This window comes from Acomys minous, assembly GCF_964271855.1.
Source record: "Acomys minous genome assembly, chromosome: 9".
In the NCBI taxonomy this organism is placed as follows: domain Eukaryota; kingdom Metazoa; phylum Chordata; class Mammalia; order Rodentia; family Muridae; genus Acomys; species Acomys minous.
Genome location: NC_140490.1, coordinates 37,457,352 through 37,485,317, shown reverse-complemented (window position 1 = coordinate 37,485,317; position 27,966 = coordinate 37,457,352). Strand labels below are relative to the sequence as shown.

Genomic DNA, 27,966 nt, shown 5'->3' with positions numbered 1-27,966 from the left:
TCTTGTCAGTGGAATCAACATTGGTAAACTATGGTGAGGGGAGGAGTAAGTGGATGCATCGGCCAGACGCACCTGTAATCCCAGAGGCTGAAGCAGGAGGCTACAAGTCTGAGGGCAGCCTCGGCTACATAGTGAGATTCAGAGGAGGGAAGGGAGGGAAGGTGATTTGCATCGTGACAGCCCCTGGCACATAGTAGGTCTGTACTCTCTAGAGATGTGGGCCTGGGTACAAACAGAAGGAATGCCTTGGTATAGCCTGGGCTATTGGTGAGCTTGACATTAGCCTGGGCAATAGAGAAACCAACAAGAAACAGTAATAATAGAAAGGCAGTGATGGCACCATGCCTTCCCCACTGAGCAAGGAGTCCCTGGGAAGGGCTGATTCGTACATGTAGGTACAGCTGAACATGCGCTGTGGGGTTACTTACAACAAAAGGAATGAAGACAGGATGAAGGGAAATACGGTACAGTCCAGTTGTTTGCCTCTAGTCTCAGCCATGAGGAACGCAGACACAGCCTGTACCCCAGTGCTCTCCTGTATCCCAATGCTCTCGGGTACTCCAGTGCTCTCCTGTACCCCAGTGCTCTCCCGTACCCCAATGCCCTCTCATACCCCAGTGCTCTCCTGTACCCCAGTGCTCTCCTGTACCCCAATGCTCTCCCATACCCCAGTGCTCTCCTGTGCCCCAAGGCTCTCCCATACCACATACCAGCGCCACTACGTCGGGTGCTCATGTCTGCCACGTATGTCCACTCGTTGGTGGCTGGGTTGTACTGCTCCACGGTGCTCAGGCACTGCCTGGAAGCCCCGTCGTAACCTCCGACAGCATACAGCTTCCCTGGAGGAGACAAAGTGACTAGGGTCTGACAGTGACACTGATGTGGCACAGCAGCTCAGCTGGTGCTCCGTTTTTTAACCCTCTGAAGTGTCTTTGCCTTATCCGTGGTTCCGAGTCTCCTTCCAGGAGGACCCAGCTTGTTCTTCGCCCACTGGGCACATCTCCCTCCACATCTCTGCCTTCTATCTGCTCTGAACCCATGAGATACTTAGAGCTCAGGTACCCAGCATAGAGCACACACTTGGCATCACTGGGGTTCAGTTTAGTCTTGCTTGGAGAACCAGGTTCAGGCACATCTAGAAGAAGATACCAGCACTGGATGGTTCTCTGCCATGACCACACACCCAGCTTCCTGGCTCTAAGCTCCTAGCAACAAGTGAGAAGAATATGGAAGAATATTTTCCAGTGAGAACCCAAGCCCGGCCCCAGCCACTCCTCCTGAAACTCTGGCTGGTAGAGCAGGTGGGTGAGGAAGCACTCTGTACACCGTGGGCTGAGGCAGCTGGGAATTTTCCTGCAGGCCACCTTTGTTCTCTGAGCCATAGACAAGAACCCTGAAGCACTATCAACAACTCTTAAAAAAAAAAAAAAAAAAAAAAAAAGAACACTTAGCTCCTGTGGGAGAGTCATTTCTGTCTGGGGCTGAAAGCTAAGAAATAGTTCTCTGACCTAGGTGAGGACAAGAATTATTCAAACAATGGGACAGCCCCTTCTGTGGGGAACAGGAGAGAAACTATTTCACCTCGGGACGGATAGCAGATGTACGGGACACTGTGATACTAGCCACAGGCTAAGCTGACACTAGCTATAGGCTAAATAAACAAAGACACGGGAAAATCTATTTAACATAATTATTAATCAAGAATTGGGAGGGGTGCGTTAAGAGAGGCCTAATATGGAGGGTACAATTAGGATGTGAGCATGCACAATCACGTTGTTAGCTTTGAGAGCCATCATGGCTGCTGACCCAGCACTCTTACAGTTGCTGAACTGTTTCTCTCTTTGAGTCTTTTCAATTGACCTTTCTCAAAAAAGACCTCGACCACAGCTCCTACCCCACAAAGTCAAAGTTAACAAACAAATTCACGAAGGCCCCTCTCCAGAACCCAGGCCAGTCACACGGTGCGCACCAGCTCAGGTGGTCCCGTCGCTGGTAGCACCCACTCCGCTGGTGGCCGTTTCTGTCTACACTCCAACCCACACTGTACCTTGTCCACGTGACAGATTGTTCCAGTAACCACCTGCAATTCTAAGGGTCATTCAGACTGTATCACCGTGGGCGTGAGATGGAGGAGAACGGACCAGTGTAGAAAGCCGAGTCCTCGGCCACCGTGAGACACGGTCCACTCTAGTTTCCCCTCCACATTCTTAGGATCGCTTTCTGCTGCTGAGGCGGCCCACAGCCCATAGCGTTTCAGGTGCAGGGGGCCAAGGGACAAATTGCCTGCACTTCTGCAAGCAGGCACACTGACAAAAGCCCTTGTCGGGGCAGCATTTTAAGTCTCTACCATTGAGGCACCCCCTATAACCTCATCAGCCATTCCAACCTTGTACCAGCTAGAGCCAGCAGCCACCCAAGGCCTCCCCTGATGTGTGTTAGCAAGGGTCTGCTGTTCTTAGTTCCAGCTCTATTGTTTAATGCTCCTGGCTGAGGAAGAAGAAGAAAAACTAGCAGGTGGCTAGATAGCGCTCTTGGATCTGGCTGACAAAGCAACTTCTGTCCCAACGAGAGAATGAAAGCTCAAGAAGCAATTTATTCTGATAGAGATATGGAATCCTGGCCTCACTAAGACAATGTGTTCAACTACACGGGGATAATACATCTTTAAGTGGACATTTCAAACTAAATAGCCATAGCAAGGGTTAAGAAGCACCAAGAGGAGAGACGGTCACCAGCTATGCTGGTTAGTGTGTGTCAACTTGGCACAAACTAGATTCACCTGCGAAGAGGGGCCCTCAGCTGAGGAGCCGCCTCCATCAGACTGGACTGTGGGGCATTTTCTTGATTGCAAACTGACGAAGAAGGGCCCAGTCCACTGTGGGTGGTGTTATTCCCTAGGCAAGTGGTCCTGGGTGGTATAAAAGAAAGCAGGCTGAACAAGCCATGGAGAGCAAGCAGGTAGGCATCACTCCTCTATGGTCTCAGCCTCAGTTCCTGCCTCGGTTCCTGCCTGGGTTCCTGCCTTGGGTTCCTGCCTCAGTTCCTGCCTTGGCTTCTCTTGATGATGGACTATGGTCTATATGCCAAACAAACCCTTTCTTCTCCAAGTTGCTTTTGGTGTTTTATCACAACAACAGAAAACAAAGACACAATGTCACTGCACATTAGGCTCATGTGTGTGTACATGTGTCTGTGTGTGTGTGTGTGTATGTGTATGTGCCTACGCACATGTGTGTGTGTGCATGTATGTGTGTGTGCCTATTCATGTGTGTGTGTGTGTGTGTGTGTGTGTGTGTGTGTGTGTGTGTATGCATGTGTGTGCTCCCATAGGTGCACAGGAAACATCCATGCAGACATCAGTACAGACCAATAAATATGCATTGGCCCATCATTTCTAACACTTCAGTTCAACTCATACTCTCTATGTTGGTTCTGAGCTCACAAACTCCTACCTATCAGCAGCTGAGAATGGGCTCAGAATCTAGACTCAGAGTCTGAAGACCTAGATTGAGGACGGCTCTGCTGTTTCCTATCATAATACAAGTACTTCGCTTGCTCTCTCCAGGACTCAGTTCCCCCACTGATAAAAATATGACAGGAAAATATGAGTCCAGCCTGTGTTCTTCCAGAGGCTTGGGAGAATTAGTAAGAGAAAAAGATGTTCTACAAATTTCTGGCCAGGCCTCTGATCTCACCATGCCCTCCTGCCTCAGCCCCACCCGACACCTAGCCTCTCCTGAGACTCATCAGACCTAAAAAAAGAAGCCTGCTTATCCATGGCCCTGCTAGTGTGCCCCACATGAAGCCTGCCTTTCCATGACCCTGCTAGTGTGTCCCACACGAAGCCTGCCTTTCCATGGCCCTGCTAGTGTGTCCCACACGAAGCCTGCCTTTCCATGGCCCTGCTAGTGTGCCCCACACGAAGCCTGCCTTTCCATGGCCCTGCTAGTGTGCCCCACATGAAGCCTGCCTTTCCATGGCCCTGTTAGTGTGTCCCACATGAAGCCTGCCTTTCCATGACCCTGTTAGTGTGTCCCACATGAAGCCTGCCTTTCCATGGCCCTGTTAGTGTGTCCCACATGAAGCCTGCCTTTCCATGGCCCTGTTAGTGTGCCCCACATGAAGCCTGCCTTTCCATGGCCCTGTTAGTGTGTCCCACATGAAACCTGCCTTTCCATGGCTCTGCTAGTGTGTGGCACAGGAAGCCTGCCTTTCCATGGCCCTGTTAGTGTGCCCCATATGAAGCCTGCCTTTCCATGGCCCTGTTAGTGTGTGGCACATGAAGCCTGCCTTTCCATGGCTCTGCTAGTGTGTGGCACAGGAAGCCTGCCTTTCCATGGCCCTGTTAGTGTGCCCCACATGAAACCTGCCTTTTCATGGCCCTGCTAGTGTGCCCCACATGAAGCCTACCTTTCCATGGCCCTGCTAGTGTGCCCCACATGAAACCTGCCTTTTCATGGCCCTGCTAGTGTGCCCCACGTGAAGCCTGCCTTTCCATGGCCCTGCTAGTGTGCCCCACATGAAACCTGCCTTTCCACGGCCCTGCTAGTGTGCCCCACATGAAGCCTGCCTTTTCATGGCCCTGCTAGTGTGCCCCACATACAACCTGCTTTTCCATGGCCCTGCTAGTGTGCACCAAATGAAGGTGAGCAGAGAAGTAGCCAAGCATAATTAGCACCCATCCTCATTACCCCAGTTTTTATGTTGACTCAAGGCTCCCTGCTTCCTTTCCATCCCCCACTGGTAGCAAAGATATTGACAAGTGGCCACGGGCCAGACTGCCACTCTCCCCAAGCCTCTTCTTTCCCACCTAAGCTGCTGAACCCCTTCTTAGCCTTGGCTCAGGAGCTTCCCCGCTGAGTCTCAGCCTTCCTTGTCTGTTAACTAGAGGGTGGAACTTACCTCAGGCCACTCTTCAGACCTGAAGAGTGGAGCCATAGTAGAGGGAGCACAATGCTGGACTGAGGACAAGGCCTAGAGGCTAGGGTAGGACCAGCCACCGCCCTCTGCTGCCTCCTTACCCTCCACAACTCCCACACCCACGCTGCTCCGCCGTGTGTTCATTGGGGCCACGAAGAACCATTCATTGGTCTTGTAGCTGTAGGCTTCTACTGATGCCAGGCCTAGGAAGAAGAAAATAGTGAGCGCTCTCCAGCCATGGGCCTCACCCCGACGTGTGAGGAACAGTGCAGCCAGGGAGAGGCCAAGACAGGACTACAGACTCAGGTCCATCTTGGTACACGTCTGCCTGGCATGTGGCCATGGTAACTCCTCAGTCTACAGAAGGCAACCACTGACCACCAAGATACGACATACAAGGAAGCAGGAGAGGTGGCAAGGGGTCATCTTAACTGCACTACAGATATGAACCACTGAACTTACAGACTGGAACATTTGATGCCAAGGAAATACCTGAGAATGATGCACTGAACAATAATCCCGACCCCTTGTCGTCCTCTACTTTACCAGCTGGATGGCTAAAATTGTTCCTCCCAAGATCCCCTGCAGCTAGGTATCACCGAGCCCTAAGCAGACATCTGATGGGTGAATTCTGGGGTGGCCTTCCCATTTCTGATACAGGGGCAACCCTGCCCTTCTTCTTGCTGCCAGGGACACACGTGTCCCAGCTGGAGCCATAACAACTATATTGTCGTTGTGGGAGAAAATCAAGAGGGGCTTAAAGAACTTGACCCCCGTATCTACGTGCAGTCAGGCCTTGTTGGGAACAGCGACCTCAGGACCCCATGCATCCTCTCTGCTTTAGAACGAAAGCCCCCTTTTATGGCAGTCAGCCAGGCTTTCTCCTCAGCAGGAGCAAATCCTGCTGAAATAATCACTATAGCTCTTCCTAGACCATGCTCGCTGATGAGCCTTCAGAGAGATGTTTAATAAAGGAAAACAGAAAACAAAGCAAAAATCCTGACTGCCCTTCTTTCCCTCCGGGCAAGGAATATCCCTGCAGTTTGAGTCACCGTCTGCTGTCATGAGTACGGATGACCTCTCTCCAAACTCATGCCAACAGTTCAAATCCAAACTCTTAAAATGATCTTTTAAGTGTACGAGTGTTTTCATGCATGTATGTCTGTGCACCACATATGTGCAGGGTCCATGGAGGCCAGAAGAGGGCGTCAAATACCCTGCAACTGATGCTCCAGGCGATGGTAGCTGCCACATGAATAACTGGAAATGCACCTGGGTCCTGTGAAAAAGCAGCCAGTGCTCTCTTCAGACCCGAGGTTGACATTTTGAAGTGAGATAAAATCTGGGAGCGAGAGCCCCCCCCTCCCCCCGTGAGTGGTGCCATAGCCTGCGGGGCTCTGTGGGGGCAGTAGAAAGACCGGTAGCCGATCGATCAGGCACACAGAACCTTCAGGTTAGGCACAGGTTCCCTCAATTGCTCAGTAAAGGTCTCAGACTAAAATCCTGGAGCTGCTCCATCAGACAGCTCCCTTCCTATGCCTGGTCCTCTGAGGAAACAGGCTGCTAGGCGTGGGAGAGGAAAGAAAGGGGCCCTTCTGAGTGTGGGGCCTCCTCAGAACCCATCCTATCGCGGAGCAGCTATGGCCTCAGGATGTGAGAAAGCTTGTTCCTAGCCCCAAAAGCTGAGTGGTTAAGGAGAAAGGCACATAGGAATTTGGATCCTGACCACCCTTAGAGATTCATATTTATGCTGAAGGCTTGTTCTTGGGTGTGGTACTGAGAGGTGGTGGGTGGGACCTTTGGGAGAGGACCCTTAGCGTTGCTGGTGCCCTTGAAGTGATTGATTTAAGTCATGGGGCTCCTCTTTCTGTGGCTTCCTGGCTAATGGAGTGAACGGTTTCACATCGCCACACTGTGCCATGATAAACGACCTCCCCACAGGTCCACAGGCTGTGGACCGGAACCTGCACAACTGTAAACCACAGGAAGCCTTTTCTGTGTGCGAGGATTACATCAGCACTTCATGACAGTGGAGGGGAGTTCAGTAATTCCCATGGGTTCCCTCCTAGGGCGCTGCTGCACATGTGCAGACTAGACCGAAGAACTGACGGAGCAGAGCGAGGTCGCCCAGAGGAGTGTAACTACTGCAACCCACCCTGGACCTACCCGTACTGCCGTCAAAGCCTCCAACCGCATAGAGGAGATCATTGAGCACCGCTGCTCCCAGCGTGCTCCGGCGCTCCTGCATGCTCGCGATGGATGTCCACTGGTCCTTCACGCCGTCGTACACATCCACTGTCCGCACCCGCAGAGAACCGTTAAACCCACCCACGGCATACACATGGCCAGCCATGAATACCACACCTGAGACACAGGAAAACAAGGCGTGAGAGTCAGGAGGGCGGGTGACTGCCCAATTTGATGGGCGACATCAAGGATGCAAGGTGGGTATAGGACTGACTCCCTGTGGGAAGGCCACTTCCAGCTTTAGATATGTGTGAGTCACTATGGGATTCTGATTTCTTCTTCTGCCTGTTTCTCTAGCCTCACCAGATTTGAGCAAATTCCCAAAGTCAGCACATAAGATCTGACTTCACAGTAGGCAGCGCCAGTGTGAAGGTAGAAAGGGAAAAGTAGGAGCAGGACTTCATGGCCAGCACGGCGGCCATCATGAGGCAGAGGCCAGCTGGGGAAAGGTTGCTTGGAACCCAGGTGAGTCGGGGCCAGCCCAGGCTACTTACCTGCTCTGCATCTCCTGGAGGGAAGCTCGGCTATCTGGTCCCAGCGGCCCTCCTCAAAATCATAGCACTCCACACTGCGGATCGCCTTAGGTGCCTGGCCACCAACCACAATCATGACCTCCAGAGAGACAGATGCACATTAACTAACACACGTGGGAGTGGATCGCCAACCCGTGGCCCTTCCACGTGCTGCCTGCAAGTTTGCGGAGCTACATACAGGAGTTGCTGGAAGTGACGCTCGGTCAAGAAAAGCCTGCGCAGCACAGAAGCACAAGCATAGGCACACGCCTTCCAAACACCCCCACCCAGGGTGATGTTGTAGTAATGAAAGCATCTACCACAATATTGGTACTCAAAAGATGGGGGAACAGTTTTTATATTGAGACAAACATATTTGAGGTGGAAAGAACAGGTTTTCAATACATTTTAGGATAATATCACTGCACATAAGTATCTCTAAGTATCTAGACATCAGAGGGTACTGCTTTGTGGTGTCAGAGTTACTTATCTGACAGTGCTCTGAAAATGGTACGTGAAGTGGGTTTTTTTCTCCTCCTACAAGTAAGGCCGTGGCTAACACAGCCATCCAGGCGTGCAGTGTGTGTTGTCATCTTCTTGTCACTGTGACAGACAGATGAGGATGTAAAGGCCAGAGGTCACTTAGCAAAGGGAGGCAGAGCAGGCACAGAAGCCAAGCCCAGCTGACACTGAGGTGGGACTGCCATGGTTCCTTTTCCTATTCCAGACAGAAACTGTGGTCCACGTCAGCACTGGCCCCTGTGGGCTGCATTTCATGAGGGGGTCATGAAAGCAAGTCATGGGTTGTGACGAACACATCAAGTTGAACAGCGAAGAGAATAGACAGTCAGGGTATTATTTTATGAAATATTCATCCTGGTTATACACATTTAAAATGTACGTTTTGGATAGCAATTCATATGTATTTCTTGCTGCTGGGAGTGGCCAAACCAAAGGCATGTTCTGGCTATGTGATGAACTGCAGTACCACTGTGGCATCCACACTCTCAGAACAGTTGTACACGCTATTAATACGTAAGGATCAAAATGTCAACAATAACGATAGTCTGCATGGTGTGATAAACTTGGGCCACCTCTCCCTGCCCCCATCATGGTAACATTGGCCCCTTCCTGGCATTTCAACACCCTTCTTACGAGGCAGGGAATGGGAACGTGTCAGCTAGCCAACACAAGCCCCGGGTTGAGCTCCGCCCGAACCCTGTCCTATCCACCTCACAGTCCTCAAACTCCAGGGTTGCAAAAACATGAATTTCTGGGCCCGCCTCAAGTTTCCGATTCAGGAGGTCCAGAGTTTGGCTGGAAATCCATTTCTAACACACTCCTGGGAGGTCCAAGAGCCTCTGCCATAGAAGCAAACATTGAGAAGCACATTTTTAACCCTTGGCCTCGAGGGACTTCTTGATGTGCCATTAACCACTTCTGCCACACTGACTTATCACAGTTTTCTACTTCCTCACTCTGTGTTACTGAAGAGTGGATGGGGCGGGGGTCATCTATACCATGTGCTCTGGAAGAAGGGCAAACCTCGGGAGAATAAAATCCCAATGGGCCAACCATTACACAAGCACAGCCAGGATGCCAGACTCCCACTACCCATATCGTTGGTCACGGCTCTTTAGAACCAGTCCACAGTGTCCGTGATCCAATGTGGGTCACAAGGTCCTCAAAGCTCAGGGGTCTGTTCTGACCTCTAATCTCTTCCAGAGCAAACCAAGACACCCAGGCCTGACCTCCCTACAGTGCTCTCAGACCACAGGCCTGACCTCACTACAATGCTCCCAGATCACAGACTGACCTCGCTGTAGTGCTCCCAGACCACAGACAGCCCTCGCTTTAGTGCTCCCAGACCACAGACAGACCTCACTGTAGTGCTCCCAGACCACAGGCCTGGCCTCGCTGTAGTGCTCCCAGACCACAGGCCTGACCTCGCTGTAGTGCTCCCAGACCACAGACAGACCTCGCTGTAGTGCTCCCAGACCACAGGCCTGGCCTCGCTGTAGTGCTCCCAGACCACAGGCCTGGCCTTGCTGCAATGCTCCCAGACCACAGACTGACTTCACTGCAGTGCTCCCAGACTACAGGCCTGGCCTTGCTGCAATGCTCCCAGACCACAGACAGACCTCGCTGCAGTACTCCTAGACCACAGGCCTGGCCTCACTGTAGTGCTCCCAAACCACAGACCTAGCCTCACTTCAGTGCTCCCAGACCACAGACTGACTTCACTGCAGTGCTCCCAGACTGAGTCTTCATGTGCCTTTCCTGCAAGCCTCTGTTCAGAACCCTTGGTTTGGGTCAGCAGAACTGTTCTCAAAGAAAAGTCAAATCGTACATTTCTTCACACCACATCCTGTTTAAATGGCAGCCGTGGGTGGGCAGATCCGTGGAGTGAGGGGTAGGGGTTGCTAATGATCTCAGCTTCTTGGCAAATTTCACCTCCCTCCTCTAGGGTAGCCCTACAGCAGTGGTTCTCAACCTCCTTTGGATGACCCTTCCTTCACAGAGGTCACCCGGGACCACTGGAAAATACAAGATGGTTACATTACGATTCATAACTATCAAAAGTACAGTACTGAAGTAGCAATGAAAATAACTTTATGGTTGGGGGGTCACTATGACACGAGGAGCTGTATTAAAGGGCTGCAGCGTCAGGACGGTTGAGAGGCCCTGCTCTAAAGGCTCTCGGTGTGTCCATAAACTTCCCTAAAGCCTGCATTAACTGTCTCACTGTCATGTAGGTTAGCCCTGAACTTTTAGACAAGCAATCCTCCTGCCTCAGCCTAGTGGAAGTACAGACACATCCATCCCATCCCATCACGCCCAGCAATAGTAACTTGTCCACTGAGGTGACCCTGGGTAAGGATGGGTATGCAGGGTCATAAGGAACTGATCCTGGGCTAACGATCATGCTAGCTGACTGCCGCGCAATCCTCCTAAAACCTGCTACGTACTCGAGAGTCTTGGGTACCCTGGTGTCATGACCCCAGGTCTCAGTGGTCGCTGTGAAAAGCGCTGCAGTTCTGTTCATGGAGATTTCCGGCTGACTGAACATGGGCAACATGGGAGAACTGAACTCCACCATGACAGGGATGGTCACTAGGCACAACCCAAGGAAAACACTGTCACTATGGACGGTCAAATGGACGGTTATTTTAGTGGAAGTGGTGCCTGGTTTCTTAGAATGGGAACAGCCAGCATAATGAGTTTTAAAACACATGTCTTTCACATCCGCCATCCTGCTTCCAGGAGAAAGGCCACAGGAACGCACGCACCGGAGCAACTGGTAACCACGCATGGATCAAGACTCTAGTCCTGGCCACAGGGGATCTCCACTCAGGCCAAGGGGCCTTCCTGGGCTGTGCAAGAGCAGAGTGTGTCCAGACTCTTCCATGACAGGTGAGCTGGGCAGAAGGCAGGCCCAGCCAGTCGGTCCCTCGGGCCAGGGCAGGAAGTGAGTCTCTCTTACCCTGGTGCGTGGGGCCGCAGGGCTAACACCAAAAATTTCATCCGAAGAAAGTGTGTCCAGTAGAGAAGACTGGTCCATGCAGGTTCCTAAGCAACAGGTTCCCCTGGCAAGAGCTGATGGCAAGATTTAGAAACCGTAGGGGGTCTAACAACCAGACAGTGGGAGAGCAAAGCCCAGATTAGAAAGGCAATGGGCACTGTGGGGGTCAGACACATCTTGGCACAGTGTGAATGCATTAGGAGTCAGATGTTGACCGCAGACAAGATGTTCAACCTGGCTGGGCCTCATTTTCAGCACCTGGGTCATCTGAAAAACAGGGTGTTTTTCACACAGTGTCTGTAGGTGGACATGCCCGCAGTCTTCTGAAGGTTAACACAAGGTATCATTATTGATGCTTGAAGACTTTGCTAAAAGAGACTATTAAAGATGCAGAAAAGAGGGCTGGAGAGATGGCTCGGAGGCTAAGAGCACTGGCTGCCCATCCAAAGGTCATGAGTTCAGTTCCCAGCAACCGTATGGTGGCTCACAACCATCTTCAATGAGATCTGGTGCCCTCTTCTGGCCTGCAGTTATACATGCAGGCAGAACACTGTATACATAATAAATAATTTTTTTAAAAAAGAAAGAAAGAAAGAAAGAAAACATAGAAAAGAAAAATACACGAGCCTTGAACGAAAGAATGAGGAGTATAAACAATGGGCCGAGGTGAGGGTTTTCAGGATCCCAGGGTGTTCGATGGGGCGTGGGACAGGATGGAAGAGAAGCAGTGTCAATCAAGGCTCCTGGGCCAGGGGGGGAGGGGGGGGAGGTCACCCTAAATAGGTGCCAGCAGCCTCCTCTCCCAACAGTTTTTATCTGAGAGCAGAACAGTCCAACTCAGGAGCAGGTCGCCATGCCCTGCCTATGCCCATGCTAAATGACTTTTTGGATCACTTCAAAAGGGGTGGAAAGAGGTGCCCACTGAGCTGGAATCACAGAACAGCGTTGTGATCGGTACGTTCTCAGAGGTTCTCCTTTGAACCTCTTGGAACCTGATTTTTTTTTTTTCCTGCTGCTTCCATCTGTGAAGCTGGGTAACGCAGGCAGGCTCTAGGACTGAGAGACAGTCTCTGGTTGCCCATAGCAACCCAGCCTCGGGGAGAGGGCTGGGCGCCAAAGGTTTGGGAGCCAAGATGATATCAGCTGTCCCTGCTGGAATGTGTCAGGATGGTCTGCCTGTCCCCAGCTCAGGAACACACTCTTGTCACCCTCTGAAGCTATCTCAGGGAAGCTGGTTTCTTTCTCTAGCAGACAGTCAGCGCTGAGAAATACTGACAGGGTGCTAACCTCCCTCCCTCGCTCCAAGTTTGCTGTATCAGAAAGCCTGCCTGAGCTGAAATTGTGACAGCCAAACCAGTCTGCCCTTGGAATTCCCTATTGGTTCCTCCAAGTAACCCAAGGACCTCCGCTTCCTCTGTGTCCTTGATCATTCGCAAAGTCTCTTGCCATCTCAGAGAGTCTTCCCGCAGAGGACTGAGGTAGAAGGTTCTGTAGAGTGTAGAGGCCATGCCATAGAACAGTTTGGAGCTCAACTCTCCAGCTCCTCACCCTCAGCTTAAATCTCAGCCCACCCGCCCTCCGGCTGTACTTCAAAGACAGCGCTGACATCTTCTGATCCTCCTCCTCCTCCTCAGGCATGGAGTTGACTCCCTACCCCTCACATGTGCCTTAGTGATCTGTGTCTGTCAAAGAAAACGGCAAAAGGGATGGGGTGCTTCCGCGATGAGGTTACAGCAAGGCTCTGCCTTGAGTGTGGCCCCCTGGCTCTCACGTGTCAGAGTCCCTCACTGGAGAGGCGCGTTCCTTGCACTGAGGCCCATGAAGCAAGAGACGGAAATCTGCTGGCAGCCCGTGCATGAGGCCTTCCCTAGATAAACCTTTAAGTGGCTGTCACCCTGACCACCAGCTTGGCTTTTTGAGAGACCAGAGCTGACACAGTCCGGCTTAAGCCACCCTGGGACACCTACCCTCAGAAACTGCAAGACAGTCAATAGCTGTTGTTAAGCCAGCGAGATAATGGCAACTTGGAATAGGGAAACTGATAATACATGATCCATAGCAAGTAGGTGACATAGCCTAAGAGTCAATCTCCCTATCTTCAAAACGGCGGGCAATTCCAATCGCAGAAATTCTCTGAGGTAGTAACAGGAGAGAACTTAGCCCGGTGCTAGGTTCTTGTGCTTGGTGACTGAGACCCGCTGCTGTTATCGCTGTAAGGACTGTCATCCTTTGCACTGCTGCGGGCCAGCTGGAAAGCCCTGGATGAGTCCCTCAACCCTCCTGGCGCTCAGGGTTCTCCGCCAGCAGAGCCTCCAGCCCCATGAAGACCAAAATGAGATAACAGGCGTTTAATGCTCAGGATAAAATGCTGAGAGGCAGCCCAGTAACTGCTATGTAAGCAGTATTGTGTCATCATGGATGCTTCCAGTGACAAGAACAGTGACCTAAGGAGGAGCAAGATACAAAGCGCCCATCACCCTGAGCTGCAATCAGAGGGTGAGGGCGGGAGCCAGGGCACAGGGGTGAGCTCCACAGACTGACTGCATTTACCCTCAGCTCGACACTGGCCCAGCAGAGAGCTTCTTCTATTCTACTCCATGGTGCACAGGCACCCTGGGCATCCCTCCGTTACATCAAATAATGCCGTGTATACCTGACTCCCCTCCCTTCACTTGGAGTCTCTTGACGAATGGACAGCTGCCAGTCTTTGTGTGTCTACAACCTACCCAGCAGTGGGCAACTGTGGAAGGTCACTGAGTGAACCAATTCCTATGAGACAGTTTACAGGCAAGTGCAGGTTGGGGCCCAGGATTTGTTTGTTTAATCCAAGTGTCTTCTAGTCTCCTGGGAATGGTGGCTAGGTTCACTTAGAGCTGGATGGTTTTGAGGGCCGAACCAAATATTCTATAAAGTAAGGCACACATCCTTACTACAGCCATGCAAAAACACATGTGTGGATGCTGAAGACCACAGAAAACAAATGAGAGGTGTGACAAGTGGTCAGTGCTAAACCCCACATCATTACTTCTTTTAAAGTACCTATCACTCACGAGAACCCTCCCTGCCCCATATAAACCCACAGAAAAAAGAACATTTATAATTATATCAAAATCAAAAATACCCATAAATAAGTCTGACAACAAGCAGGTAAAAGCCGTAGGCGGACAAGCTCAAACATCACTGAGAGAGAAGGCAGTGGGCCACATAGACAGGAACAAACCTGTCAGATACCACCCCGCCTCCTCCATCACACACACACACACACACACACACACACACACACACACACACACACACACATACACACACCATTAATCTAGAGATGGAATCCAAGCCCAGTGATTCCCACAGCTTTTCATGGAGAATTAATGAGCTGACTCTGAAATTAGCAAAGCCATGTCCAAGAACAAAGCTGAGGCATCAGTAGTACCTCGGGACTTGGAAGTCAGTGAGCAAAGCCACGTGACACTTGCATAGGGCAGAGGGATGGTACAAGATGGAGCCCAGAAACAGACCTGAACATATACAGTCTGTGCTTACAGCTAAAGGGGCAAGGGCTGGGGAGGGGAAGATCCTTCCAACGTGTGGTATGCCACAGCTAGGTACTCATATACCAAATAAATCAGCTATATGATCCTTATTTCATATAGAGTATTTTCAAAATCTTCTGAAAATGAACCATAGACTTAAATATAAAGCTTCAAACTTACAGAAAAAACTGCTCCTCACCCCCAGGTAAAACTCAAAATAAATAACAACAGAAAAAGAAACAAACAAACTTTCGGGCACCTGCTCTCCCTAACATAGATACTTTGTAAAACAGTATGGGGGCTCCTTAGAAAGTCAAACACAGCTCTGACATGTGACCCAGCAATCCCACTGCCACAGATCTATCCAAAGTACATGATAGCAATCTGTCAAAAGACACCGCCGCTCTGATGGAGACTACAGTCTTGTCCAATGGCTGAGGCCTCAGCCTGTGACTATGACAATAGGACAAGAGACGATGTAACACAACATGGTGTGATACTACTCAGCCTAAAAAAGGGAGAAAATCTTGTCATTTGTAAACTATTTAAAGCCCACAGACTCAACATCAAGGAAAATAAGCCAGGCACAGAAAGGCATCTCTCACCTGCATGCAGAGTCTAAAGCAGGCAAACCCAGAGAAAAGGGGAGCAGAGTAGTTAGGCAGAGGGAGGGGAAGGTGGCTAGGGAATTGTCAAAGGGTACAAAGCTTCCACTACATGTAGAAAGGCTAATCAAGAGCTCTGCTGACGCCAGGAATCGTGGCCCACGCCTTTAATCCCAGCACTCGGGAGGCAGAGGCAGGCCACTCGCTGTGAGTTTAAAGCCAGCTGGTCCACAAAGTGAGTCCAGAACAGCCAAGGCTACACAGAGAAACCCTGTCTTGAAAAACAAAACAAAACAAAAAAAAGAGCTCTCCTGACAGCATGGTGGCCACAGTTGATAAAATGCTACATTGTTGAAAATCACTGAGAGTAAAATTTAAATGATGTAGCCATAAAAAATAAGCACATGTGGTCATAATACATGTTGGCTTGCTCATCTTGCCATTCTACAATGTATAAGTACTTTAAAATGTTTTAAATCAAAACATACATGGTAAACATACACAACTTTTCTTGTCAATAGAAATAACTAATTTTATAAATTTCACTCTTCCAAAGATACTACTGAGAAAACAAAAAGCTGGAAGAACTATCATCAACAGCTTCAAAGGAAAACTGAAAACTAAAATAATGTGCATACACCAAGGCCTAATGCCTTCAATATAGAAAAGGCCCTTAAGAACTACCAATAAAAACGTGCATTTCATTAAAGACAGGGACGAAAGATATAAACAGAGCATTTCTCCAAAAAGAAATACAAATAATGACATGAAACCAAGATTACTATCACTCAAGATTAAAGAGACACAAACAAAAATGTCATTTAATAAAGAATATTTGACACAGATATATTTACAATATTAAAAATAGAATTATTCCAAAGACTATCAATTGAGGATTGTGAAATACACGTGGTACAGAAAAACATCAAAGCACTTTGTAGCCATTACAGTTTAAATGCTGACTTGGCCCAGACCCGTCATTTATAGCATTTGGTTAAGTGGGTGCAGAGATGTGTTTCAGGCCTTACAGACGATACATAAAAATGTTCATTTTCAGTCATTCATGGATAAATGTACAGAGATGTTGGTGAAAAGAGAACCCACCAAGGGAGGAGCAGTGGCTCCAGGTGACTTTTACTTTATTTCTAAGTCACAGTGTAGTCTTATTAATATACAAGAAAGTTACATTTCTATGGTAAAAGAAATACAATTTTCTTCATTTTAAAACTACAAGAAGGGCCGGTAAGATGGCTCAACGGGAAAAGGTACTTGCCACCAAGTTTTAACAACTGGAGTTCAATCCCAGGGTCCCACATTGTGGAAGGAGAGAACAAACTCCAGCAAGTGGTTCACACACGTGCACACACACACGCACACGCACACGCACACACACACATACACACAAACAAGGTACATACTACATACACATACACAGAGAAAAGTAAAATAAAATAAAAATAAAATGCTTCCATTTAATGTCTCCATGAAAGAAAGGACACTGAATGACGTTAAGGGGCCAGTTCTTGCGCCTTCCCCCTGAACAGACTTGGGTGGCAGGAGCAGCCATCACGCCCAGGTTTGCACAGCATTAGGTGCCATTCAGGGAGTGGATTCCAACAGTGGGTCCCTCACGCTGTCTGTGCTGACACTTGGGAAAGTCACAGAACTTCTGTGACCCTCGGTTCCCTTTGTAGAACTAAAGTTTATAAGCACGGTGTTGAAAGCTCTGGCGTATATGTAAAACACGCCTGCGCTGGCTAGTTTAGGTCAACCTGGCACATCTGGAGTCATCTGAGAAAAGGGCACCTCAGTTGAGAAAATGTATCCATAAGACCTGGCTGTAGGCAAGCCTGTAATCACTTAACTAGTGATTGATGGGGGAGGGCCCAGCCCACGGGGATGGTGCCATCCCTGGACTGGTGGTCAAGAAAGCAGGCTGAGCAAGCCATGAGGAGCAAGCCAGGGAGCAGCACCCCTCCATGGCCTCTGCGTCAGCTCCTGCTCCAGGTTCCTGCCCTGCTTGGGTTCCTGTCCTGACGTCCTTTGACAACGGACCACAATTTGGAAGCACAAACCACACAAGCCCATTCTTCCCCACGCTGCAGCTGGTCATGACGTTTCATCATATCAACAGTAAAGACAGCCCCATCCCCTCAGCCGGGTGCCTGACACGTGATAGGGACTTCATAAAGACCAAGCTGCTTTGCACTATCTGAAAGTTTTGTGACATATGAGCACACTGCATCCACCATACCCCGCATGATCCAGAGGGCTAGGGGCTGCCAATCTCAGAGAAATCAAGTGGTCGGCATTGGGCAATGACCTGTTTCTCCAGCAACAAGACCTTCCCAGAAGCAGCAGGCAAGGAGGAGAGCAGTAGTCAGCGGAGATGGAAGGAGGAGGAGAAGGAGTGAGGGAGGACCATGGCACAGTAGAGTCTAAACACTTTCTGGTAACACCCTGCTGTGTAGTCAATGGGCAATGTGACTCATTCCTGCCCCCCTTCCCAGCAGGCGGGGATTGACTGAGACTTTCCCACCTACCCCACCCACATCCATATGTTAGGAGAGTGGAAAAACTCCTGCCAAGCCTGAGGGACTACCAGAGCCACACGCCTCATCTTACTGATGCTCTCATGAAGACCAGACAGATCAGCATCCCTCTGGCTACCCGGGAACCCCTAGCACCTTCCTCTCTTCGGGCCCCTCCTCCATTTCGCAGGATTTTCATTACCCCACTTCCCACCCTGCTCCACTGTCTGTGAGGCCTGGTGTCTGCTCTGTCAGCCCCGGCTGACATATCCCTTCCCAGGAGTGAGGAAAGGCATCAGACTGGGACTGTCCTGGACTCCTGCAGTACAGCAGGCCAGGGGGGGCGCTGCCTCTCTGGAAACAGCACACACAGCATGGTGTGGAATGAGAGGAGAGGGAAGAGCCCACCTGTGCCCAAAGCTCCCTGACACAGCTGTGGCCACCCTGCATGTCTAAGCAAAGCCCGTTCTCAGCAGGCAGAGGTACTAACAAATTCACAAGGACCCAACAGATCTCTCTCTCGGGTCACAAATGCAACCGTGACCCAGAAAGAGCTGGGGCTGAAGTGAAAGGGCCGGGTGGACAGTGCTAGCCTTGGCAGAGGCCGAGCTGGGGTTTACCTTGGGCAGGCTGACTGGAGTCCGGGGCTTGGTCCTGGGGTTCTTGATCAAGAGCCGCTGGTCCATGGGCAGCAGGTGGTACTTCATGGCTTCGATGAGGAAATCCTTACAGGTGTTGTTATTCTTTATCAAAGCTTCCTCCTCCACTGTCTGGGGGGGGGTAAGAGTCCACAGGTGACCCCCACAGCAGAGCGGGACCATGGTTCCCTAGGCTCTCCCCAGGCTGGGTCATTCTCAACTCTCTCTCACTCATCGCCTTCTCTACCACACCATCTCAGACTCATGGAGTTATGAACACAAAGTCCCTGTTCCACCCCATAGGATGGAGCCCTGATCCTCAATTTCCTCATCTATAAAATGGGTGTATCACAGGCACAAACCCCGTAGTTTGGTTTTGAGGCGCTAGCTCAGAGGAAGACACTGATGAACACTACACGGCTCCTAACCTGAGCCAGTCAAGCTCAGCTGCCGAGTGAGGAACTGGAATTGCTGAGCCCTCGAGCCAGCCATGTAGAGGGAAGGCCCAGCCAGGTGTCTCCTGGGCCCCATCAGTCCCGAGGAATGAACACACAGCTGGGGCCATCATCTTCTGGCGGCTTTGGAGCTGGCAGGAAAGGTGGGTTGATGAAGCAAGGCCTTTGCCTCCGGAAGCCTCTTTTTCCCCCCCCCAGACACAATCTGGGTTTCTCTCACCCTCCCAGCTGGGGATGGAACTAGGTTGGGACAAATCATAAATGTTTAGGATTCAAGAGAAAGTGGGGTGAGGCTATCGATGCTCAGGCAGCTGGTCCCTTGAGGTAGAAGCCCCCTGGGAGTTAGTGCTCGTGGGTTCAGCTACAGATAAGCAGGCTTCAGAAGCACACATGGCGATGGTGTGCAGAGGGACACTAATGCCACTGAGCTGTGCACTTAAGAGTGCCCGGAATGAGGCCTGAGCACTGGCGGCTCTCCCAAAGGACCCGGGTCCCATTCCCAGCACCCATTAGGTGGCTCACAACTGTCTGTAACTCCAGGGAATCCAGTGCCCTTTTCCAGCCTTCATGAGCGCCATACACACATGGTACACAGACGCTCATGCAGGCAAAGCACTCACATATAAAACAAACTTATAACAAGAATGATCAAGGCTATCAAGAGCATGCCATATGTTTTATCACAGAATTACATGGTATACGTTTGCATGCTGTTTTTTAAATGCCTGCTAAGAGCTGGGTAACTGTTAGTAACTGTGAAGACTGAAGGCTGCTAGAGTAACCGCAAAAAAACAAAAACAAAAACTTGGTTCCAGATGAGAGAGGTCCACAAAGGCCTAAGGGAATTACAGAAGGCAGTCCGTGAAGATGCTGAATAAAGAAGGTTCAGCTATGACCGTCGTAAGACTAGATGTTATCTTTATGTTGTAAAGGATCAATTACTAGATAAAGGTCTATACACTGAATTAAAAATACAGATTCTGTTTAATAATGTTACCTTGGAGAAATGTCATACAATACCTTCCATGGTTCATTTTACAGAGTTTGGAAAACTAAAAACTGTGCACCATGTCACAGATTCCTATTCAGAATCCCAATGGGCTTTTGCCTTGAATTCTGAAAAAAGGGGATTCTGAGATTATACATTTATTAGAGATGGCGGCTACCTTAGAAATGTCTTTACAAACTGAAGCTGACCATGCTTCAATGTATGTATCCAATAAAATACAACCATTTTTTAGACATTGTGATATATAGAACATGTTACAGGTATTTCTTACAATCCTACAGGACAAGCAATTATGGAGAAATTTAATAGGACTTCAAAGACAACTTCCATAGAACAGAAGGAAAACATGAGATCTCCCAGAGATAGATTAAATAATGATTCATTGACTTTAAATTTTTAAAATATCAATAAGACAAGTAACATAGCTTCAAATAAACCAAAAACAAAAAAAAACAAAAACAAAACAAAACAAAAACCTGGATTTTAAAAAGGACTGTTGAATTAGGTCAGCCCATGGATGTCCTAACTTCCAAATGGAGGGAAGGAAATGTGTTACACTGGGGAAAAGGCTTTGCATATGTTTCCACCAGAAAAGAGAAAGTATGGATTCCATCAAGATTAATAAAAATTAGATATGACCAGGGGAGCCCTCCTGAAGATCTTGGCTACAAGCAGGAAGAAAGAAATCAAGAAGACCAACAAAACAGGAAACATTAGAACTGATCCCTCTCCATGGGAACAGCTCTGAGACTGGCTGAGACATGAGAAATGTTTCCTAGGTTGAACAAATAGTAAGCAGCTGGAAGTGAGTGTTGTGGAAGTTTTGGTTTATATGTTAACATGTTTTTGTTTTAATCCCAGGTGTAGGATATGGGAACTGCTCCAGTTTGTCCACAGCTGATAACTGCCTCCTGAGAAGGCATGTGATGTTTGTCAGCTAGGAACTACCTCGTGTGGAGAGTGTGGTCTTTGTCAGTGGGGATAAAAGCCAGACCCAGACCCAGAGAGAGAGAGAGAGACTCAGAGAGAGAGAGACTGAAAGACCGGGGGCTCTGAGAAAAAAGAAGGCTGCTGGTGATTCCTCCCTGCTGCTCCTGGTTGCTGTTGATGCAGTTTGATGAGAAAAAGTTGGAAATATTCTGAATGAAGGTTGGACTTGCACCAAGGAACTTGGCGACCCTAAACATCAGGAAGCAGGTACGGAAATCTATGCCCCCTCTCCCCACTAGCTTCCTTCTCCCCTACCTGGTATTGGGGTGTTGGAAGGGATTGGGGTGGAGTAGGGAGAAAAAGATATAAGGAGCCCAAAATAAAAATAGTTGTTTAAAAGTACACCACCAGTGAGCCATGTTAACCTGTTCAGATATACTATAAATAAATAGATGGTCTTTAAAAACCTCGGAGATCCACAGAATATGACATTTAAGATGTTCTATTAACAATGAGCTTTTTTTGACAGTGATACATGTCAGCTCTTGGCATCACCCCCACTGTACTTCAAAGAAGATAATGGGCAAATAAGAACCTCCATGTGGAGTTTGTTTCAAGTGCAGCAAGCTAGCCATGGGGCAAGAAACTGCCCTTGCTTCAGCTGCAGAGAACGTGCTGTCCAAACTTAAGAAAACTGTGCAGGGAAGTTGACTGCTGAGCTTTATCAAGACCAGGCAGGCAATCCTTCATAATTCCTGCTTCACAAAGGGTCTGTCGTATACTGTGCCAGAGACTGAAGATGATGCTCCAACATAGCAGAGAAAACGTGAGCAACTGTCCAAGCAGCCAGCTGCCTCTGTCATTTCTATATTTAGGAAGCTGTTTGCTCTGCACTCCCTGTTTACTCAGGTAATCCTTAGCCTTCTGAGATCTCTGGTGGGTTCGAAGACTAGATAGTTATAGTCTCACAATTAAGCTTGAGTTGTTTAGGATTTAAGAATATGTTTTAAAATTATATTTTTGGGTCTAAGTAGATTTTTAGATTGATAAATGCAAGCTATGACAGAAAATGATTTAAGTACAAAACTCTGAACTCACCAAGATAGGACAGATAGTAGAGTACTTTCTCCTAAGTTTTCAAATACAAATGGACTAGACATTGTGAATGTGATTCTTACATGATAAGTTTTCACAGTTGTTTCATAATTGTTCTTACTGTATATAGTTAATTATTGTAAGAGAAAAAGTCTTTTTCTTTAGACAAAAATGGAGACGTGTTGGGGGTTAGTCTGCTGTTCTGTGTATTCTAATGCTGACGTCTGGCCCTGAGATCTGGTTACAGTCCAGACAAGAGCACATTGATCACGCACATTGATCAATGTTGTGTAAACTTTGCTCCCCAATTGTCTCTGACTGGTTAATAAAAAATCTGGACAGCCTATAGCTGGGTGAGAGAGTAGGCAAAGCTTCCATTCCTAGTCTTGGGGCCTCAGGTAGGCTTCACAAGGTAGGGAGAGAGGAAGGCAGAGAGAAGAAGAAAGAGAAAGAGAGCGAAAGTACGTGGCCTGATGGAAGAGAAACAGCCCAGGCGGGACCAACATGGTGACTAACACATGGCTAGGAAATAGCAAGATTAGCATAGAGGATTAGTGTAAATGGATAACTGACCAGCTATGGTGCTTGAAGCTTATTAATAAACCTTAGAAGCCTCTGTCTCATTTACTTGGGAGGTAGAGTGGTTGATTAGAAAAGCACCCCCAAGTATATAAATATCTTCATCATACTTTAAGTTTCAAGGCCAAATAAATGATAAGTAAGTGCCCTGTCCTAGGGGAGTCCACCTCATGAGGCCTGATTGATAACGCTCCTTTTTAACAGAGGGTCATAACTTTCTCAGGCCATCATCTCTGACCCTCTTTCCGTACCCAAACCTGACTTTCCTGGGGTAAACCAGAATGAGCCCATGTCATTGGTAAGTTTCCATTATGGGAGCCTCAGAAGCTTCCTTAGCTTTCTGCGGAACCCAGTCCCTTGGGCACCCACCCATTCCAGCTGGTCAGTTTCCATGAGGACAGAAAGGGGTGGACAGTAACACTGGTAACTCAGGCAGATGAGAGGAGGAGACCTGTGGCCACCAGGTGGCAGCACTCCATGGGCTTCTGGGATATTCCTAAGCACCTGTAAAAGGCATCACACACCAGGAGACTTAAAGCCACACATTGGAACATTTGCAAGAATGTCCAACGCCATTTACTGCACAAAATAAACCATCCCGTGTGTAAACAAGACAGAGGTTATTAAAGGTGGCAGGTCACAGAACTGTGTGCTTCAGAGCCATGTGGAAAGAGGGCTGACATCAAGAAGCCCACAATCACTGCCTCAGAGGGCAGTTATAAGGATTAAACCACAGAGTCCTTAATTTCTCTTTCTCTCAGAGGAAGTAGACTCTGCACCCTATGCATGTATGAAGAGCTGGTTTTCACGCCTGACCTGGACTTCGTGTTGCCTAAGATCACAGCAGAAAGGGAACATGGAGGCATCAAAGGAATGATTCTTCTTTCTCTGTTTTTCCAAGGGAAAACCAGCTCATGCCGGCTCCTCCTGACTGCTGGCCCAGATCTCAGGGTTCCTTGGTCCCTACAACAGCTCTTCTTAGATCTACTGCCCCATCTGACCGAGAGACAGTAAGGCTGGTAACTAAAGCTGCTGGGCAGAGCCTTGACAGAAAGTCCACATCCCCTGCTCAAATCTTCACATTCCACAGCCACACTTCCCACTCAGCACAGGGAGCTGACAACCTCCATCCCTCCCCGAGACTCAGGAAATGCCTCAGCTACACCTCCCGGCCAGAGTGGCCTCTGTGCTCCTCCAGCCGGGCGGGCGGACTTGCAAACACTGACCTGGACCAGGTAATCCCTCGGTAAGAGAGGGAGCCGGACGTGCTCCATCAGCTTTGCCATGTGGTCTAAGCGAGTCTCCTTCTCATAATTGATCCATGAAATCACAGCTTCAAACACCTGGGAAGAAAAGAGAATGCTTGAAAGCCACCGCCTCAAGTCACAAACCAGGAAGGAAAAAAAAAAAGGTTGCCAGTCATCCACACAGGGACATAATCTAAGACTTGATATTTAGGATGAAATAAAAAGAGATGGCCTCTCAGAGAACACACATGGAAAATGATAAGCCTGCCACGCCACATGTGCAGTCATGGGTCATACTAAAGTAAGTTCTGATGGTCAGTCATTTAGGATAGAAATGCAAAGTGGTGCCAGGCGTGATGGTGCACACCTGTAATCCCAGCACTCAGGAAGCAAGAAGCAGGAGGATCTCTGTGAGTTCGAGGCCAGCCTGGTCTACAATTCCATTCCAGGACAGCCAAGGCTGCACAGAGAAACCCTGTCTTGAAAACAAAACAAAACCAAAAACTGAACCTAACCGAACAAGCAAAAAAGGCAGAGTTGTAACTGTAAACTAGATATGTAAGTTCTGGGGGGGGGGGGGGAGGGAAGAAGTCCTGGGGGAGGGGGAGAGAAGTCCTGGGGGGGGGCAGTTTCCTCCCTCATTTAATCCCCAGATAATATAGAATGCTGGCAAGGTTACCCACTGCCTGAAGTGGCTATGATGATGAAAGTGACATTGAATGCCAGAAGACAAAACATCTTTCTTCTCTTTTGAGGAAAGATTGCACTGCTGTGCAAATCAAAGCTGGCGAACCTGGGACCCAAAGGAGAGGCTGCGGTTTTGCTTTGCACAGGGGTTAAGTCCAAAATCAAATTCCACAGCACTGCGCACACAGACTGGCAAAATCCAGACCTGAGAGGCTGAGCCAACCAGTCATCTTAATGGAAGTGGATACATTTACCTTTGGAGGGGGCGCGGGGGGTGTGGCAGAGCCAGTACAGCTGGACATATGTGACGTCAAAAAATATTTGGTCAAAATATTTGACATATTTGGTCAAAAAATACCCCTTCTAGAGCAAAAGCTTGCCAAAAGGATCACTCATGTGGGCAAGAGCATGTGTCTGAGGTGTCAGCTGCGGCATTAACACAGTGGGAAGTCTAAAAAGAACAACCTTTATGAGCATATACAGGGGGAGGAGGTCCCCCTCAGTCACAGTCATAGGGGAGGGGAGTAAGGGGAGAATGGGAGGGAGGGAGGAATGGGAGGATAGAAGGGATGGGATAACAATTGAGATGTAATATGAATAAATTAATAAAATATATATTTTTTTTAAAAACAACCTGAAGACCACTGGTGAAAAATTGGCTTTGCTGTTAAAGAGAATAAAATGGGCTGGAGAGAGAGCTCAGCGGTTAAGAGCACTTGTGCTTACAAGGACTCGGGTTCAAGTCCCAGCACCCACATGGCAGCTCACAGCCATCTCTAGTTCCAGGGGATCCAGTGACCTCTTTAAAGTTAATCAAATTGTATACCCAACAAGTATATTCCAGTGTTTTCCAAACTCTACCTCAATGTCAAACAATCTTACTTCTCAAAATACAGTAAAAGATCCTAGCACAGTAAATAAAATTCGGATCCAGGAGCCACGGACACTTCAGGAAGTAAAAGAAGGACTCTTCTGTTAAAAACAAAACAAAACAAAACAAACAAACAAAACCTGGCTATAACATTAAGTGTAGGAGAATGACAGAATTAAGAAAACTATTTTTGCAAGCACCACTATAGGAACGGACTCAGCGAAGGTCATCAGGGAATGTTAACATCAAAAGTTGCCTGTGGAACAAGAATTCCATTCTCAGAGTCATGCTACGGGTGACATTCCTTACAAGGCACACTCTGACAGATACAACCTGCTTACTAAATTTATTACCTAGATCAGGATAAATATGGTTTTTTTTTAAGTTTTTTGTTTGTCTTGAGGTTTGTTGTTGTTGTTGTTGTTTTGGTTTGGTTTGTGTTTTTTGGTTTTGGTTTTTGAGACAAGGCCTCTCTGTGTAGTCCTGGCTGTCCTGCATAGACCAAGCCGGCCTTGAACTACAGAAAACTACAGACAAGTTTAAGGCATGTACTACCACACCTACCCATTAAACTTGTATTTTTTTTTTTTTAAGATTTATTTTTATTTGTGTGTTATCCGCGGGAGTGCAGATAACCACAGAGGTAAGAAGAGGGCATCGTCTCCCTTGGAACTGGAGTTACAGATGGCTGTAAGCCACTTTGTGGATGCTGGGACTCAAACCCAGGTCCCCTACCAGAGCAGTCAGTGCTCCCAATCAACCACTGAGCCGTCTCTCCAGCCAAGAATTTCATTTTAAAAAACAAAAACAAAACAGAACAGGACAGAACTCAAGAAAATGAACGGCACACGTGTCCAGTGTTTTTTGTTTCTGAATGTCATAAGCTGTATGTTAACCGTAAGTACACAAATATCACAGGAATCCTTCCTGCGTGTTTTAAGTCATAAACTTGGCAGTTCTGTCCCTTTGACACCAGCAGTGCTTCCTGTGCATAATATGCACTCAGACACTCTTGTCAGTGAACGAGTGAGTGAGTGGGTTCAGAGGAAGCCTGTGAGGAGGCAGTGGCACCAGGCCAGGCTGGAGCAGAAAGGAGGGTTGGGAGGAGAGCTGGCGTCTTGGAGGGAGGGAGGTGGTGGGCTGTCGCCTCCCCTCCTGCCTTGCATGCTTACCCACACCTCTTCTTACTCCCTTCTCCCTGACTGTGAACTTCTACAGGAATGAGACCTGCACCATCTGTCTCATGCCCCCGTGCCGTACAGTGTGACAGCGGTGGCTGCGTGACAAAGCTTCGCCGAGGAACAAGGGCCTTGGGTAGCGAGAGCTGAGCCACGGTTCCTGCTCTCCCCACCGAGCCGCACAATCTTTGCTTTAAAAGGTGGAAACCCACGGCTGCTGTTATTTGACGTTATCTCGCCGTGGGCTGGACCAGCCTAGCCAACTCCGCTCTGCTGCTGTTTACCTACTCAACTGTGAAATCCACAGCAACAGCACCAACCTCCGCAAAGACCGCATAGCTCTTTCGTTTGGGCTTCATGCTTGAAAGCAAGCCAGCAAATAAACATCCAAATAGCTTTAGCCCTGAGTGGACTTGGAGCCATCCCCAACAGCTAACCCATGAAGGCCTCACAGACGTCATCCTCCTGAGTCCTCATGGTAAGCCAACTGAGTCCACGCCCTTTACTGACTTGTTCAGTCCAGACCTGCAAAGAGGCAGGTGTGTGGTCCCCTCAAACCCACAGCTGTGGTGTTCCTGTTTCCCATGAGTCTCAACTGCCTCTCAAGTGTCCGCTAGCCGGGCTTGGCAAAGTACAGCACACAGGCCAAATCCAGCCTGCACCTGTTTTGTAAATAAAATTTCACTGGAACAGTGCCACGGTCATTCAGACTCCTGGCTGCTCTGTGTTCAGCAGAGATGAGAGTCACACGGCACAGCGCCTGAGATACTCAATCTGCCCAGAACAGGGAAGATTAAATCCTTTATGCAGTAGAAGCTAAGCAGAGACCCAAGGCTTCAGCAAAGGGATGGAGGATGCTTCCTGGATGACAACATTTCATGGGGTTCCCCGATGGAACACTCAGCTGCCCACACCTGGGGTCTTGTCCCAAAGAAACAGAGCCATTCCTCACTGACTTACGCTGCCGAGCCACTTTCTTGGATGCTATAGGAGCAAAGGAGCTGAGGCATAGTTTCTATTGTTCTAGGGCCTGGCCTAATAAGCCCTGGCCAGAAACACTGGCTGGCTCCCCACCCCCAGTTTGGTTACACAGGCAGCCAAGTCAGGCTGGACGTGACTACCTCAAGTAAAGGGGGGTCGGGGTAGTGGGTGCTGATGCTAGCTTTCAAAATGAACAATGAAGCCAGGCACCATGGCTCACACCTGTCATCCCACCACTCAGGGAGGCAGAGGCAGGTGGATCTCTGTGAGTTCAAGGCCAGCCTGGTCTACAAAGTGAGTCCAGGACAGCCAAGGTTACACAGAGAAACCCTATCTCAAAAAAATAAAAAATAAAAAAAATAATAAACAAAGCAAAGCAAATAATAAAACAAAACAGACAAACAAAAAAGAATTCAAGACCACTAGGC

The 27,966-nt window shown here is 48.8% G+C and overlaps 1 protein-coding gene across 2 annotated transcripts in view; it reads right to left on the bottom strand.

Moving 5' to 3' along the window:
* KLHL3 (kelch like family member 3) overlaps window positions 1-27,966 on the bottom strand; it is a 136,560-nt gene that overhangs the window by 14,082 nt on the left and 94,512 nt on the right. For both annotated transcript variants that reach the window (XM_084794555.1, XM_084794554.1), the window contains 6 exons: window positions 23,801-23,917; window positions 18,489-18,638; window positions 7,662-7,779; window positions 7,087-7,284; window positions 5,022-5,123; window positions 711-839 (listed from right to left, as the gene is read on the bottom strand). In XM_084794555.1, coding sequence (XP_084650681.1) covers window positions 711-839; window positions 5,022-5,123; window positions 7,087-7,284; window positions 7,662-7,779; window positions 18,489-18,638; window positions 23,801-23,917 — 814 coding nt within the window. The remainder of the gene's footprint in view (window positions 1-710; window positions 840-5,021; window positions 5,124-7,086; window positions 7,285-7,661; window positions 7,780-18,488; window positions 18,639-23,800; window positions 23,918-27,966) is intronic.